The sequence below is a fragment of the Leuciscus leuciscus genome (assembly GCF_965113295.1).
Source record: "Leuciscus leuciscus genome assembly, chromosome: 6".
Classification (NCBI taxonomy): Eukaryota; Metazoa; Chordata; class Actinopteri; order Cypriniformes; family Leuciscidae; genus Leuciscus; species Leuciscus leuciscus.
Window position 1 is genome coordinate 39,366,808 of NC_138730.1, and position 16,837 is coordinate 39,383,644.

Genomic DNA, 16,837 nt, shown 5'->3' on the forward strand with positions numbered 1-16,837 from the left:
TCCTCAGCGCCAGACTCACTGCTGTTTACCACATGTCAGCCCAAGCTGGCCCCCGTTCTCGCGATATTGGATGCATTTCTGTTAGCGTAATCATTGTCTCGCGAGATCTCAACCAGTCATCCGCCATCGCTGTAGAGACAGAGGAAAAAGAGTAAGCTACAGGGACTGAAACCTGGGGGGGAAAGAGGGCGAGATTTGTCCGTGTTTCCCCTCAAAACACCCACCCTAACATTTGTTGATGGCATCGCTCCCTAACCCAAACATGTCCAACCTCAAACCCGGCACCAAGAAGGACACCAAGATGCGGATCCGCGCCTTTCCCGTGAGTATCAGCCGGGTTGAACGTACCTCAAGCGGTCGTGGGGAGAACTCGAGAGCCGTGGATCGGGCAGAGCAGCAGGCCATAGCGGGTTTAGATCTTTTGAGGCTGCGTTTGAGAGATTTACAGTGACTATGGAATAGAAAATACGTTACGTGTAATCGTGATAATATTAGCTCCTCCAGGGTTCTAAATATGTATATCTATATGACTCAGTTAATAGAGAGATGAGCGATTTGAATCAATAAAACAGCCAGTGTAGAAAGTGATCAAAACTCAGTGATTTTTTTTTGTTCAGTCCATATGTTTTGACCATAAAGCTGTAAATATGTTCAGTATAGTAGATTCTGCAGAGAACATGGAGTCTTTCCTTCTGATTTGCATGTTTTCTTTCAGTGTTTTGATCTGATTCTGGGTCTTGTGATGTCAGACTGGCCGTTGATAACGTGTGTTTTGTTGAAACTGATTGTTGTCTGTGGTGTTGATGGTTGGTTTTGTTGTTATTGGTGCTGAGCATATTGCCAAACTGACTGTTATGGCCGTGTTGCCTGGTTAATTTAGTTTCTTGTCATTGTTTGGTTTTGTGTGTTGTTGACATTCTGATAGGTGTTTGTATATTTTTGGGGAAATTGTGTACATTATTGTCACTCGGTGTAGATCAGGGGGTTTCAGGGACTCTCAGAATATGATCATCCTTAGGTGAGGGATCCCATTCTAAAATTTCAAATGCACCTAGGCCTATATATTTAGCCTATGTATGTCCATGTATAAAGACAATTTATTCTGTGAAATGTATTTATGTATAATTTATTTTAAAAAAATATGTAAATTTTTTATTTATTTATTAATTTAACTTTTTTTCACAGTGGTCTTTTCTAGTTTGAAACCCCCTGTATTATAGGTGTTGTCTAGATTGTCACACTGATGATAGATGTCCTTTAGCAGCTCTGCTTTTGTTTCACAGTCACTGCAGCAGCATGACGTGCATCTCTGAAATTTTCAGCAATTTTCTGTTCTTTTATTAGCTCCACTCAGATCAAATTCAGTGCATCGCAGGATTGTTGGTGATGCTCTGATGGAATAAATTATGAATAATTTCATTATATGCAGTTAAGTGAAAATGTTTGCATGCAATTATTGTCCTCTCTTGAATGTCTGGAATACTCTTAATCTTCTCAGAGTCTGACACCTTTCAGCAAGTCCACAGGACTTAACGAATGTCATTTTGGTTCAGATAAGTGGCAGTGAGATAAGAAGACATTGCTCTCGTGCAGGAGCTGCGTTTGCTTGTGGAATCTGACATGTCTCGTCAGAGGAATTCATTAGAAATCTCACAGCTGGCTTTACTTCTTTCGTCATAGAATTACCGTCTCGGTAATGTGGCCCATATTCTCACCTGTTACAATCCACGTGCTCTCGGCTCTCTTCTGCGTTCAAACTGTCAAGTTTCTCTTAATAGCTTTTTATAGTGTCAGTTGTGGTTCTGCTATTGTTGAAAATGCATTCAGTCATGCAGTTCATTATTAAAGATCAAAGATGGCACAGACATATTTTGGTCAGAAACAGGAGTGTAGGAAGTTTAGTGCTTGCTGTCATTTTCAAAACCCTTTACTGCACATCCCTCAGTTAATTCAGACCTAACCGGTGCAGTTATGATTCTCCTGATTGTTTTTGCTTTGTTCTTCTTCCAAAACTCCTCTTACTGGAGATAGTCAGCTGTAATTGAGATGAGTTTCGTCATTTAGCTGTGTTGACCTTCCCCTTACAATCTCAATGGCTCACTTTTCCAGGATTCATCATTTTGTAGAAATGTGGAATGTTGTTTTATAGTTTTTATACACTACCATTTCAAAGTCTGGGGTCAGTCAGTACGATTTGGTATAAACAAAAACATTTTATTCAGCCAGTGATGCATTAAAAAAGCAGCACAACTGTTTTCAACATTGAAAATAACATGAAATATTTCTTGAGCAACAAAACAGCATATTATTAACATTTCTGAAGGATCTTGTAACACTGAAGACTGCTGAAAATTCAGCTTTGTCATCACAAGAATAAATTATAAAAAATAAATAAATATTCGAACACAGTTATTTAAATTGTAATATAAATAATTTACTGTATTCTTGATAAAATAAATGCAACCTTGATAAGCATAAGAGACTTCTTTCAAAAACATTGTAAAATCTTCTCCCCAAACTTTTGAGCGATAGTGTCAGTTTATAGTATTTGAACCTGCTTTCAGATTAAAAGTGTTTTTAGGGTTCCTTTAGCTGAAACGGTAGAGAATGACACTAGGAATGCCAAGGTCACGGGTTTGATTCACATTGAATGCATGAGCTGATAAAATCTATACTTTGAATGCAAAGTTGATTTGGATACACTCAAGACTCACACATAGGCCTACATTTTTACCACAGGAGAAAATTCACCAAAGTGTTAATCTTGTCAGAATCCACTGTCCGTTAAACATATTTTGCTGGACTGTAATACTACTTCTACCCCTTTGAGGAACTTGTCTTATTTGTTGATACTTTTGAAAAGGCTTTTAACCAAGTACATTTGAATTTAGTCTTTTTTTTTCTTTCTTTTTTTTAATAATCTTAAACATTTTATTTATTTGTATTTTTGAATAACTAAACCTAGCTCTCACCATGAACATAGCCATAGAAGCTGACAAGGCGTTAAAAAGGAAAGAAAAAAAGTTGCTTTGGATAAACGCATCTGGCAAATTCATAGATGTTAAATGTGTTGATACTGATATGATTAGGGTTTACTGTTGTGGGTTAAATGTACGTCTCTCTGGTCTCGTCCTTCATCAGTGCTTTTGCATCCTGACCTGAGCCTACAGAAACCCAGTTTTGGAAACCTACTTGCTTGACACACATGCACACGTTTTGCTTTAGGGATTCCTGTTCATGGAAAAACTGGTTCCTCTTTGTGTTAGTTTAACTTTTCAAAAGTGAAACGGTCTCCTGCAGTATCCAATGATTGCCAAAGCATGTGTGATTCAAGTAGCCTTTTAGCGAAATGTTGCAAGAAGTCTACATTCCCACTCACACCTATTCCTACCAAGTCAGATTTTAGCCACCTAAATGGCTTTAATCCACAGACTAGTCTGCACAGGTCCACGAGTATCAAGACCTGTCTGTCTGCAGGCTTAGTAGACGGAGAGAGACAGACAGGTGCGACCGAGGCGTTCTCTACGTCTGAATCTACAATGTGTGTCAATTTATCACATAGCAAGAGCTGTGTTACTAAAATCGTGACAAGCATTATAATTAACGTGAGCTGTGCTGAAGTTTTGACATGCATAATTAGTCACAGTTGTTTAAAAATGTAATTCAATCATATGATTAGCCATCAGCCTCTGCTGAGTCACTTGGAGCTATCAAAAGCTCTGAAGTTGTTGGACTGGTGGTTTGCTTGTAAAAGGAATTGATCTTCTTGCTCCAGTTTCTGCCAAAGCTTGAGTGTATGTGCGAATGATCTGCAGTCTCATTGGCACATTAAATGCAAATTAAAAAGTTGTAAGCGAGTTGTTTTACTTTTAATGGGACTGGAACACATCCTGCGATTTCCCATGCTGAATAAGTTAATATAGTCTCCTCTTATGTAATTCCAACAAGGTTGTGATGTGTGCAGGGAGCAAAGTGTGTCACTCTAAAAACTTCTGTCGATACACTACCATTCATAAGTTTGGAGTCTGTACTGTTTTGTTTAGCAAGGATGCTTTCAATTGAAAGTGACAGTAAAGGCAATTATAATGTTACGTAAGATTTTTATTTAAAAAAATGCTGCTCTTTTGAACTTTCTATTAATCAAAAACTCTTGAAAAACTATCATGGTTTCATTCCTAAAATATATTACGCAGCCCGACTTGTTTTCAACATTGATAATAACTAGATTAAAAAGTTTGTAGACATGTCAGATGGGCTTGCTGCTACTGCTTGCGGTTACAGCACTTGCCATTTTTATAGTAAAATAATTTAGTTCAGTTTGAGAACAGACACTACAGTTAACTGAATGCGTCTGCTCAATTCAGCGTGAGCCGAACAAGGTTCGCTGCACAGATCAGCAGCAGGAGTCAGACTTCATTTATCACAAGAGTGAGGAGCTGACTGACAAGACGTTGGCAGAAGTTTTGGTTTCAAAGCGAAATGTAAAAGCGCCTATTTAAGAGAGTTTTTTTCATTAAGAATAGTAATGAACCGACCATTCAAGCATTTGGTGCTAATTTGAATGCGAAAGTATAAAGCGCACGGCCACACAGTCAGGCATTCATAATGGTGTGTCCACTGCGCTGTAAAAAAATTGGCTGCTTCAAATTAAGTACAATCAACTTGGATATTTAAGTAATTTCAACTTAAATTGCATTAAACTGACTTTTTTTTTTGAATCTGAAAATTTGAAAATTGCTTCCGCCTTTGAATTATCGATTATCGATCCGGTACTTTATATTAAACAAAGATAAACAATTAAACAAAGATACGCATTATATAGGCCTACACAGTGCTTTAATTTCAGGAAGGTCTACTAACATTACTGTTCAGGTATAGGCCTAGTCTAAAAAGAAATCTAATAAAGTAATCAAATGTAAAATAACAATGCATAGTTTATCATAGATAGATTCATTTAGATTAATCCGTATTTTCGTTTTCGATCAAATTGCCTTTTGAATGGGAGTGAATGGGGCACTACTATGATAGCATCAAAAAATCACTATTTTTAAAACACTAAGAAGGCTCGACACAACATGAAACTTTGCTCGAAGTATCACCAGGGGCTCTACACATGAACTCGAGCATTGGGAACATTGTTTGTGCACAAAGAGTTTACTAAAAAGAAAGATTTTGATCAACTTACTGTGTTTCTGTCATTTTGTCAGTCAAAAATAGTCTATCTCCGTAACAGGGAGGAGAGTAAAGATGGAAAGCTCCTAAAGCTTAGTTCCATATAAATTCACGGATAATTTGTTGTTTTCTCGTTAGTGAAAATCAATATTGACCTTATATTTGAAAAAGGATGCTCATATAAGAAGCAGTACTAAAATACAGAGTCAGTTCATTCACATTCGGAGATCGACTATTGTTGACTGTCAAAATGCCGGCGGACACAGCTACCGTGAGTTGTTCAAAATCTTTATTTTTAGTAAACTCTGTGTACACAAACAATGTTGTCAATGCTTGAGTTCATGTGTAGAGCCCCTGGTGATACTTAAGAGCAAAGTTCCATGTTGTGTCGAGCCTTCTTAACAAAAAGACTCTAGGTTGCATTTTGGCGACAGTTATCCTTTAATACCGGGTTTCGGTACCCATCCCTATTTAAAAGCGAGGTGCAAAACAGGGGAAAACTCCAGCTCACTTTGTGTCCTCTGTTATTTTCCATATGCATTTTATCCATAGAAATGTGTTATTCACTACTGTAAAGCGGCTTGACTGGCTGATGGTTTCCGAGCGCAAGGACACGAATAATCAAATTCATTATCGATTATAATTGATTTGATCGATTCGTTTTTGCAGCCCTACTTCAGTGTGTTTAAATTAGAATTTTGACAGTTGGAGTTTGAACAGTCTTGGCTCATTTGAACAATCCTTCAATGTAAGTCAATAAGAAATCAATTAGAAAGCAATATTTTGAAAGCAATATTGGTCAATACTGATAAAGTGCATCCCTTCTAAAACGTTTTGTATCAATTTTAGTGCTGGGCAAAGATTAATCGCGATTAATCGCATCCAAAATAAAAGTTTGTGTTTGCATAATATATGTGTGTGTACTGTGTATAATTATTTTGTATATATAAATACACACATATGCATGTATTTATGTAAGAAATATTTGCATGTATATACTGTATATGTATTTATACATCATTTATATTATATAAATATAAATAATTTATATATAAATAAAAAAAAATCTTAAATATATACATGCATATGTGTGTATATATACAAAATAATTATACACAGTACACACACATATATTATGCAAACACAAACTTTTATTTTGGATGCGATTAATCGCGATTAATATTTGCCCAGCACTAATCAATTTGTCATAAGGGTTTCTATGCTTATTAATTTGTTGATTTGTTTGTTTTTGCAGATGACCATGGATGAGAAGTATGTGAATAACATCTGGGATCTTCTGAAGAACGCCATCCAGGAGATCCAGCGGAAGAACAACAGTGGGCTGAGCTTCGAGGAGCTCTACAGGAACGCCTACACCATGGTGCTGCACAAACACGGGGAGAAGCTCTACACGGGCCTCAGAGAGGTGGTCACCGAACACCTCATCAACAAAGTATGAGCTCCTCTCTCACTCTGAGGTCTTTCTTGAAATGCGTTAGAGAAAACCCATGAGGTCCTAGAGATTAAACTTCTCACAGGCTTTAGCTGAAGTTAAATGCCGTTTAATAAGCAGTAAGCCTCAAGAGATGGTGTTTTACGATAATATTGATTTAAAAGACCTCCTTAACTATTTTGATGGTGTAAGTGATGTGAATTTAAATTGGAACAGATTGATTTGAATAGATCTGAAGAACGCTGTCTCACATCTTCACTATATATATATATATATATTTGTATGTAGCTTAATGAAGACTCTGGGGTTTTATCTCTGGTGCTGGCTGGTAATGATGTCAGTTCTGGAGATGAAGCAGATGGTGGAAACCTGCCCGTCCCAGTGGAGTTGTTCACAGGGTGATGTCAATGTAGATACAGGTGGATGAAACCCATGTGCTTGAGCTGCTATCATAACAGCTTTGAATTTGTTTTTCCTGTCTTCAGGTGCGAGAAGACGTGCTTCTCTCGTTAAATAACAATTTCCTGCAGACGTTAAATCAGGCGTGGAATGATCATCAGACTGCCATGGTCATGATTAGAGATATCTTGATGTACATGGTAAGTTGTTTATTCAGACTTTCTTAAAGTGGTAATCATGTGTGTGTGTGTATAGATAGATATCAAAGACTGAGTTGCAAGTTTACAAAAATGTTCTGATGTCTTTCGGTCATGGATCAGAACTTATGGATAGCACAACCAAACAAAAAGCTTTAATAATCCTTATCCTGTTAATTGACATGACCATAAAGTGCTGCAGTGATGATGTATTTTTGTAGCCCAATCCTGAAGTTAGCGTAGTTTTCTCGACAAAAACCCAATGTTTTTTCTGTTTGCTTTTGGATTATTGCAGAAAATAATTACTTTGACCAACAAAAGTTTATGATTTTTTCAATATGATAATCTTCACAAATTAACACATTACCAGAAATAAAAAGATCAACATAGGCTATAAATGAACTACACCACGGTCGCATGCCTTCAGCATAACCACCATTCACACAGAATGCGTTTTTCCATTCCACTGCACTACTTTTCCACTATTTTTCAATGTCAATGCGCTATACGGACGTGTATGATCGTTGCGCTCGCGTCTTTTGCAGCGTCTCACGCATGAACTCAAAAGTTGAACTTCAACTTCTACTTGCGTTTTTTCCCCATTCCACTGCCTGCATCTTGCGTTTTTCAAAGCAATAACATGTTCTGTGGGAATGGCCTCTTAAGCTTCCAACTCTTTCAGTGTTTATTTAAAAAAAAACATTTCCCTGAAAGTTTGAGCTAGAATAGTTTGCAAGAACGTTATTATAAATACAACGAGGCTGTGAAAGTGGACTAGAGTGTGGACGAGTTCACTTGTTCGGCCTGATGATGTTTATTGTCCCAGTCAGACAACCTCTAGTCCCATTTAGCCACTTGTTAGCAACTGCCTTTTTGAAGACTAAAAGTAAAAGCTTTAAAAAATCTCAATAGGGTATTACTGGTGTGTTTTATGTCGTAGAATAAAAGGTGAAAATATCTTGAGCTTGTGTTCACCACAGACCTTATTTCAGGCATTTAACCAAAATCCCATTGACTTCTGGACAATGAAACCAGACTCGTTTTTGGATTTGGCCCTGCAGAAATTCGTCATCCCTGAAGCACAATTTCAAAATGTTGTTATTGTAATAAATGGCATATCATTGTTTATAAAAAGGAGAAAATATGTTTGGAAAGTAGAAAGATGGGATATTGGGATGCAACAGAGTCTGGATTTGAACCTTGTGTTTAAACCTGTTGGAACATTTTTCTTTCTCTCTCTGTCTAGGACCGTGTGTATGTTCAACAGAATAATGTGGAAAACGTCTACAATCTCGGCTTGATCATCTTCAGAGATCAGGTTGTGCGGTATGGCTGCATTAGAGACCATCTCAGACAAACTCTGCTGGACATGATCGCTCGAGAACGCAGGGGAGAGGTGGTCGACAGGTGTGTGACTTTTGTCCTTCGGTCTCTCTTTACAGTGTTTCAGTTAGGGTGTGTTCACACTTGTAGCTCAGTTCGCTTGGCTCGTTTGGTCCGGACCAAAAAAAAAAAGTGTCCTGGCCCGATTAACGTTCACATTGGCATTTTAACACTGAACCTAAAAATAAGCATATGGGTACGTTCACAACCTGATTTGTGGGCTTTTATTACGTATATTTCGCGACGGTACTTACTGAACTTCCAAAACAATGCTGTGTGCACTCGTTCTATGTGCGTAGCCTACATACATATGATGATATTTTGACCAGAGAACTCGTGGAGAGTTCAGAACAGCGGCAGGAATCCCTCCGTCACACACACAAATGAAGATCTGCTGTGTGGAGACGTGGTTGTGATGCCTGTACCGAACTGTGATGGGCAACATCGCGACAATGATGAGAAAAAACAGGTATGATTTCTGTCCTTTCTAGGGTCGCATCTTATGATGTCATTTTGGTCCATTTAGATGTTTTTGGTCCGTGTTGCGTTCATATTTCAGTCGAGCCGTACCAGAGTTCTTTTGGAACCGCTTTTTTGGTTCGGATGGCAGCGTTCACACTAATTCAACTGAACCCCACTAACAGCAATCGCACCAGGGTTCATTTTTAATCAAACCAAACATGCCAAGTGTGAACACCCTTAACGAATGAAAGCTTTTGCTGTAATTAGTTGAGGAATGCATTTTTATGTGGTTTGTGGTGTCGTGTTTTGTGGCAGGGGGGCCATCAGGAATGCCTGTCAGATGCTGATGGTTTTGGGGTTAGAAGGTCGGTCCGTCTACGAGGAGGATTTTGAAATCCCGTTCTTAGACATGTCTGCTGAGTTCTTCCAGGTGGGTGCTGCTGTAATACTGCTTTTATCATTTTGGATATTACAAAACATTTCCTTGTCACTGCCATGGCCACAGATAAAATAGGAACGAAACCTTTCATTTAGGTCTTCCATCACTATTTACATTTTTTAAATTATAATTTATAGGGCTTATCATTTCAATTAGCTCCTTGATTGGTTGACTTGATGTGCGATTGCGCAGTCATTTCACTAGGTTTAGCCAACATTTTATAACATTATTGTTCAAATAGACACTGACACAAATTGATACATCCTTACAACTTCATAATCACACTCACAATGACATTTAAGCTACTAAATTGGGTGGGATGTATTAAAGTATACATTACCGTTCAAAAGTTTGGGGTAAGGTTTTTAAAAATGTGTTTGAATAAAGTCTCTTATTTGATCAACAATAGTAATAATACTATAAAATATAAAAATATTTTTTTCTATTTTGAATATCCAGTCTTCAGTGTCACATGATCCTTCAGAAATCAGTCTAAAATGCTGATTTGGTGCTCAAGAAAGTTCTTATTATTATCAATAATTTAATTTCTTTAAAATAAATTGACCCTAAACTTTTGAACTATTGTGTATTATGTTAATTATTCAAATGCATACAATTCTATAAATAATATTTTAATAAAATATCAATTTTCATATTCTATAAAAACATTTGCAGCCATTATTACAAATTAAAAGCATAATTATTGTGAACGTTTTTAATGAAAAATAAATGTTTGGCTTTTTTCTCACACAAAAATATATTGATATATTGATATATTGATTGAAAAAAAATTGACTGGCCAAGAAAAAATCCACTACTAAACTGAATTAAACCCTCATTGTTAATAATTGAATTGATTGATTTGATCATTTATTCTTGACTGGCTGTCTTTGATTGTTGTTAAGTATAATATCTTCATTTGTGTGTGTGTGTCTGTGCAGATGGAAAGTCAGAAGTTCTTAGCGGAGAACAGTGCCAGCGTCTACATCAAGAAAGTGGAGGCTCGGATAAACGAAGAGATTGAGCGCGTGATGCACTGCCTGGATAAAACGACAGAGGAGCCCATCGTGAAGGTGGTGGAGAGAGAGCTCATCTCCAAACACATGAAGACCATCGTAGAGATGGAGAACTCGGGACTGGTCCACATGCTCAAGAACGGAAAGACAGAAGGTGAGCAAATGAATTAGGAATAAATTATGCTTTTCATTTTTCCTCTCTTGCTTTGTATTTAACACAATTTCTCTCGTCTTTTCTCTCTCAGACCTGGCATGCATGTATAAGCTGTTCGGTCGGGTTCCTAATGGACTGAAGACAATGTGTGAGTGCATGAGCTGGTACCTCAGAGAACAGGGTAAAGCGCTGGTGTCAGAAGAAGGAGAGGGCAAGAACCCCGTCGACTACATTCAGGTACACATTCACCAACATGAAGCAGCAAAAGAGAGAACTGCACCGACAATAGAGGCTTGTTCAGTTAAAGGAGAACTCCGGTGAATTTTGAAGTTAATCTTGATCGTTAAACCTTTGTGAGTACTGTCTATAGAAAAAAAAAGCTCCCATTCAGCTAAAACGGCAGTTATGGGGGCATAAACCTAAAGAGTGTCTTTGTGCCTCTTAACAGACACAAAATGCAATTAAAATGTCTGTCCAACATGAACAGGGCCCTTACATGACAACAAGATTCGTTTAGCAACTTAGCCATTGTTTAAACTCACCTATAGTGTTTTAGACGGCTAGCTGTAGTCTCGCGCTGAAGTCCCGTGGGAACTCAGTTGTAGCCGGAACACGACGCTCCTCCCACCTGCACTATGTGCGCGATTTTTTTTCCCCCAAACCACTTCAGCGGAAATCCCGCCCTGCAGCTGATTTCATTGGTTTAGGTTACAGTGACGGGTAGGTTTAGGGATCAGTGTTTGGTGTAGGCAATCTGTAATTGACATGACCAATGAAAACCTTAGAATCAGCTGCAGGGCGGGATTTCCGCTGAAGTGGTTTGGGGAAAAAAAATCACGCGCACGTACTATTTACCTTTTTCCGGCTACAACTGAGTTCCCACGGGACTTCAGCGCGAGACTACTATTACACTATTTAGGTGAGTTTAAACAATGGCTAAGTTGCTAAACGCATCTTGGTGTCACATAAGGGCCCTGTTCATGTTGGACAGACATTTTAATTGCATTTTGTGTCTGTTAAGAGGCACAAAGACACTCTTTAGGTTTATGCCCCCATAACTGCCGTTTTAGCTGAGTGGGAGCTCTGGGCATTAACTGTAACAGCTCCGCGTTGCAAGCACCGATCCGGTTCGTTTTTTTTTTCTATAGACAGTACTCGCAAAGGTAAAACGATCAAGATTAACTTAAAAATTCACCGGAGTTCTCCTTTAATACAAATCCGACCGGCTGAGTCAGATCCTGAATAAACACAGAACAAATCTGCCAAGGTTTAAGAGTTCAGAGTAGTGAGAATGTGTAACACAACAACCTTAATGAGCTTTAGGTTTGTAATAAGTAGTAATAATGTTTTTTTTGTGTGAATCATTCAGGGTTTGTTGGACTTGAAGTCGCGCTTTGACCGGTTCCTGCAGGAGTCCTTCAACAACGACAGACTCTTCAAACAGACGATCGCTGGAGACTTTGAGTATTTCCTCAACCTCAACTCCAGATCGCCCGAGTACCTCTCGCTCTTCATCGATGACAAACTCAAGAAAGGAGTGAAGGGGGTAAGAGATTAGATTAGGCCATCTCAAGTTCTTAAGATGAAATCTTCTTTTCACTTTTGTCCAGTGAAAGTGAAAATATTATGAATATGAGTTATGTTATATATTATATATTATAGATAGACTGATGGATGAATGTACACCTACATACACAAACAAAAGTGTTATCGCTAACTAAAATGAAAACTATTCAAACTAATAATACTTAATAATCTGAAATAAAATAAAAGATTAAAAACCTGTTCTTAGAAAACTTAATTTTTTTGGAAATTTTGCTTTGACAACTAACAGAAATAAAATAAGCTGAATTATTAAAAATTACAAAAAAAAAAGCAATCTAAATAAAAATGTATGAAAAAAAAACTTCAAATAATAATACCAATAACAAAACATAAAAGTGACATAATAAAAGCGACAAGAGCACTTTACAAAATTCTTAAAATCAAAATTAAAACTGAAAATATAAAAACGAGCTAATTTACAATATAAATACAATAATAGCATATAAATAATTTAAAAATAACACTGAAGCAAAGTTATGACTGATCTTATAATTGTGTTTGTGTTCAGCTGACGGAACAGGAAGTGGAGTCCATCCTGGATAAAGCCATGGTGTTGTTCAGGTTCATGCAGGAGAAGGACGTGTTTGAGCGTTACTACAAACAGCACCTGGCCAGAAGACTCTTAACCAATAAGAGCGTTTCAGATGACTCCGAGAAAAATATGATCTCCAAACTAAAGGTGCACGTCATATCCTTTTCTTTACTCTCTTTCGCTGTATTCCTCTGTTACTAATGTGATACTCGTGCTTTCTCTCTCAGACGGAGTGCGGTTGTCAGTTCACCTCTAAACTGGAGGGCATGTTCAGAGACATGAGCATCTCTAATACCACTATGGATGAATTCCGCCACCACCTGCAGACATCACAGGTGCATATGCGCGCACACACACACACACACACACGCGCGTCCCTTTGACTTCTGTTGTTCTTAAAATAAGCTAATTATAATTGCTGCGCCCTGAGGGCCTATTCACACCACATTCAGCTTTTCTAAAAAAGAACAATTTTAATTGAAGCGATGCAGCCCTTTCACACCAAATGTGAAAATGTGTGTTTTGTCTTCATGTTGCAGGTGTCTCTCTGTGGTGTTGACCTCACAGTGAGAGTACTGACCACAGGTTACTGGCCCACACAGTCAGCCACACCAAAATGCAACATCCCACCCTCCCCACGCCACGCTTTTGAAGTCTTTAGAAGGTATGATACACCCTCATACAACCTTTTCCTTGTTTAATTATATCTACATTTCCTTATAAGGTGAACAATTGTTAGGATTTTTTTACATATATGTGGAATATAATCGAACAATATTTTTTTTGTTTTGTTGTTGTTGTAAGTATATGACAGAAACTGTCAAGGTAAAGATGAAGTTGATCATCTCTGCTTGTCATGTCTATATCTGAGTTTTCACCACTGGTAGTTTGGTTTCATGTGTTTGTTTTAACTCTGTGCAGGTTTTATTTGGCTAAGCACAGCGGCAGGCAACTCACACTCCAGCACCACATGGGTTCTGCAGACCTCAACGCCACCTTCTACGGTGCCATTAAGAAGGTACAGACACCTTTAATACCCAAGTAAAATATATATATTGTGTGTGTGTGTCTATAAACCAGGGGTGAGATTCTTCCGGATAAATCTGGCTTTTCCGACCTGAAAATGTTGCGCTCGTATATCATGCAAATCCGGGGTTTTTTCGGATCGCGCTCTAAGCACGGTTCGGGTATTGGTAAACATAATGACCGCTCACTGCTGTCAAAGTTTTTTGTGTCAACTCCCCCGACATGGTTAGAAAATACTGCCTTTAGAGCCAGCTGCACAACGAGAAAATGTCATAGCATGATCAGAATAGCCTATATGCCTATTTGAAGGCCGCATATTTTCCTGCTTTTTTGTCCTTTGCCAATCACACCTATGATATACACACTTTATATAAAATCATAAACAATTAAAAATATATATTATAATATAATAATTTATAAAAAGTATATTATATAGTACGGTGGCCGAGACAGCTCAACTTGCTGTAACTCAAGAAAACACATGCAAATTAAGAAAACATCTTCATCAGTGCAGCTGATGAACACACGTGCAAATACTCACAACGAACGTACGATCAGGATGTTAAGAAAATCGTTCGTCCCTTTTTGGGGTCCCTTTGATACATTTCTGTTGTGGTCTGTGCTATTTGCAGTGCGTTTCTGTATTTGGTTGCGTTCTTAATTTGCTGGTGTTCTTTCTATTTGTATGTGTTTTCTTGAGTTGCAGCACGTTGAGCTCTCTCGGCCACCTTAATATAGTGATTAAATTGTAAACTTGAAGCCTAAAATAAGGCAGCAAGAAGCATGACTAAGCATAAATCATTCCATCTAATCTGTATTGTTGTCCTAACCAGCCGTGACCATGACGACGGGTGACATGACATTTTATCAGTCACTTTTACCAGTGTTTTTTTCTATTATGTTAACTCCACCCACAGTGGAATCTCATAGGTCCAAAATCCATATTAAACGAAACACCAAGTATATTCCGATTGGCTGTGATTTTGTTGCTGTTTGTTAAATGGTTATAATTATTTCTAAAAATTTTCAAAGGCCGATTTGTATTGACTTTCTCTCTCTTTAGGAGGATGGCTCAGATGTAGGTGTGGGCGGAGCTTTGCTAACAGGCTCAAACACACGGAAGCACATTCTGCAGGTGTCAACCTTCCAGATGACCATCCTCATGCTCTTCAACAACAGAGACAAGTTTACCTTTGAGGTAAAACCCCCCCATCCACATGTTCCCGATCCGAACTCCATGAAGCCATGCATATTATCCATTTAACTGTTTAACCTTCACCCTTGTTGACGTCTAACCCCTCAGGAGATCCAGCAGGAGACAGACATCCCTGAGCGCGAACTGGTCCGGGCCCTGCAGTCTCTAGCCTGCGGGAAACCCACCCAGAGAGTTCTCACGAAAGAGCCCAAGAGTAAAGAGATCGAAAGCGGCCATGTGTTTACAGTCAACGATCAGTTCAGCTCCAAACTGCACAGAGTCAAAATACAAACAGGTATTGTGCTGCCACACGGGGGCGCTGTTGACTCAGAATGCAGGGACAGAGTTATTGTCTAAAAGAAATCAGAATTCAAAATTGGACTTTTAGTTCATTTTTGTGCCATATATATGCTAGTGTTCTCCTAAAAGTAGAGAAAATTATGTATATTTTTAGCAGGTACATGTGTTTAAAATAGTCTTAATTATCATTTCAAGAGTTATTAAATTTGGGGACACTTCAAAAGGCTATGGTTTAAATGTGAGCACTGCACCTTTCAAAGTGAAAACGTTCAATTAACTTCAATTAACAAAAATTATTTTTAATACTTGTAGTAAACAATAACTACACTTTTGGGTTTTTAGAATGAACTGTTCATTCTATTTCTTGCTCCAGCTTCCTTTTTCAATAGGAATGCTCTTGTCAAAGCAATTAATGAGGCCTTTAAATATTTAAACCTCTAATTTGGAGATATCAGATTTTATGTAATATTTGGTGTAGATCATGTTTAAATCAGACTTGATATTGAGATCGCAGTCTCAGGTGATCTGAAATTAGATTTGGAAATGTGCTTCACAAACTCTTTGACTCGGTCTTCTGCAGTTGCTGCGAAGCAAGGCGAGTCAGACCCAGAGCGCAAGGAGACGCGGCAGAAAGTAGACGACGACAGGAAACATGAAATCGAGGCTGCCATCGTACGTATCATGAAGTCCAGGAAGAAGATGCAGCACAACGTACTGGTAGCAGAGGTGAGCGTGTGTTCTTGTTCATGATTTTGTACTATGTTTGTACTTTGTTTATCATTTCAAAAATTTCAAATTGTATCTGCAAATTTCTTAATATCTGATTGGTTTGTCTCCTGTCAGGTGACCCAGCAGCTGAGGGCGCGGTTCCTGCCGAGCCCCGTGGTAATTAAAAAGCGCATTGAAGGACTTATAGAAAGAGAATATTTGGCCCGGACGCCGGAGGATCGTAAAGTCTACACGTATGTCGCGTAGTGGATCACATTTGAGCAACACAAAGACAGGAGAAATATAAAGATTCTGGACTGCTCTTCGCATGGACTGGGAAGTTTCTTTTAAGCAAAAGATGACCTCTGGGTAGCGGACTTCATTTAAAAGAAAAGCAAACCAAGAAATCAGAAACCATACAAATTGGGAAAATAATCAGGAAGCAAAATAAGAAATCCATAATTGTGTTGTAGATTATTTTTAATTAGATCAATCCCACTATTTTGAGAATCTCAGCTATGAATGGATCCAGCTTCAGTCTCTTCACCGTTTTACCCTCGTAGAGATCAAAATCAAAAGAATCCCTTGGGAAAATGTGAATGCACTGCACATGTCGTTTTTTTTTCATTTTTTTTTTCAATACTGTATAAAAGGCAGAAATATTAAACACCCTTACAAAATAGCCAAAACTTGGCTACGAAAATAAGACAAAAAGTTCAATAAAAATGTGGATATTGAACCACTTGCTGCTTTCTTGCAGATGCCGTTTTGGTTTCCATGGTAACATCAAGGTGTG

The 16,837-nt window shown here is 38.1% G+C and overlaps 1 protein-coding gene and 1 long non-coding RNA gene across 2 annotated transcripts; both read left to right on the forward strand.

Moving 5' to 3' along the window:
• The first annotated feature begins 108 nt into the window (after nucleotides 1-108).
• On the forward strand, nucleotides 109-16,780 carry cul3a (cullin 3a). The gene is made up of 16 exons (XM_082173531.1): nucleotides 109-322; nucleotides 6,428-6,625; nucleotides 7,111-7,224; nucleotides 8,468-8,628; nucleotides 9,382-9,496; nucleotides 10,447-10,675; nucleotides 10,767-10,912; nucleotides 12,045-12,221; nucleotides 12,789-12,959; nucleotides 13,040-13,147; nucleotides 13,352-13,476; nucleotides 13,734-13,830; nucleotides 14,902-15,036; nucleotides 15,142-15,328; nucleotides 15,914-16,059; nucleotides 16,177-16,780. The coding sequence occupies exons 1-16, from the start codon at nucleotides 239-241 to the stop codon at nucleotides 16,306-16,308; spliced, it is 2,325 nt and encodes a 774-aa protein (XP_082029657.1). The 5' UTR covers nucleotides 109-238; the 3' UTR covers nucleotides 16,309-16,780.
• On the forward strand, nucleotides 10,994-11,462 carry LOC309501599. Its single transcript, XR_014206952.1, has 2 exons — nucleotides 10,994-11,186; nucleotides 11,224-11,462. It is a non-coding gene; the product is annotated as an uncharacterized lncRNA (long non-coding RNA).
• Nucleotides 16,781-16,837: the final 57 nt, after the last annotated feature.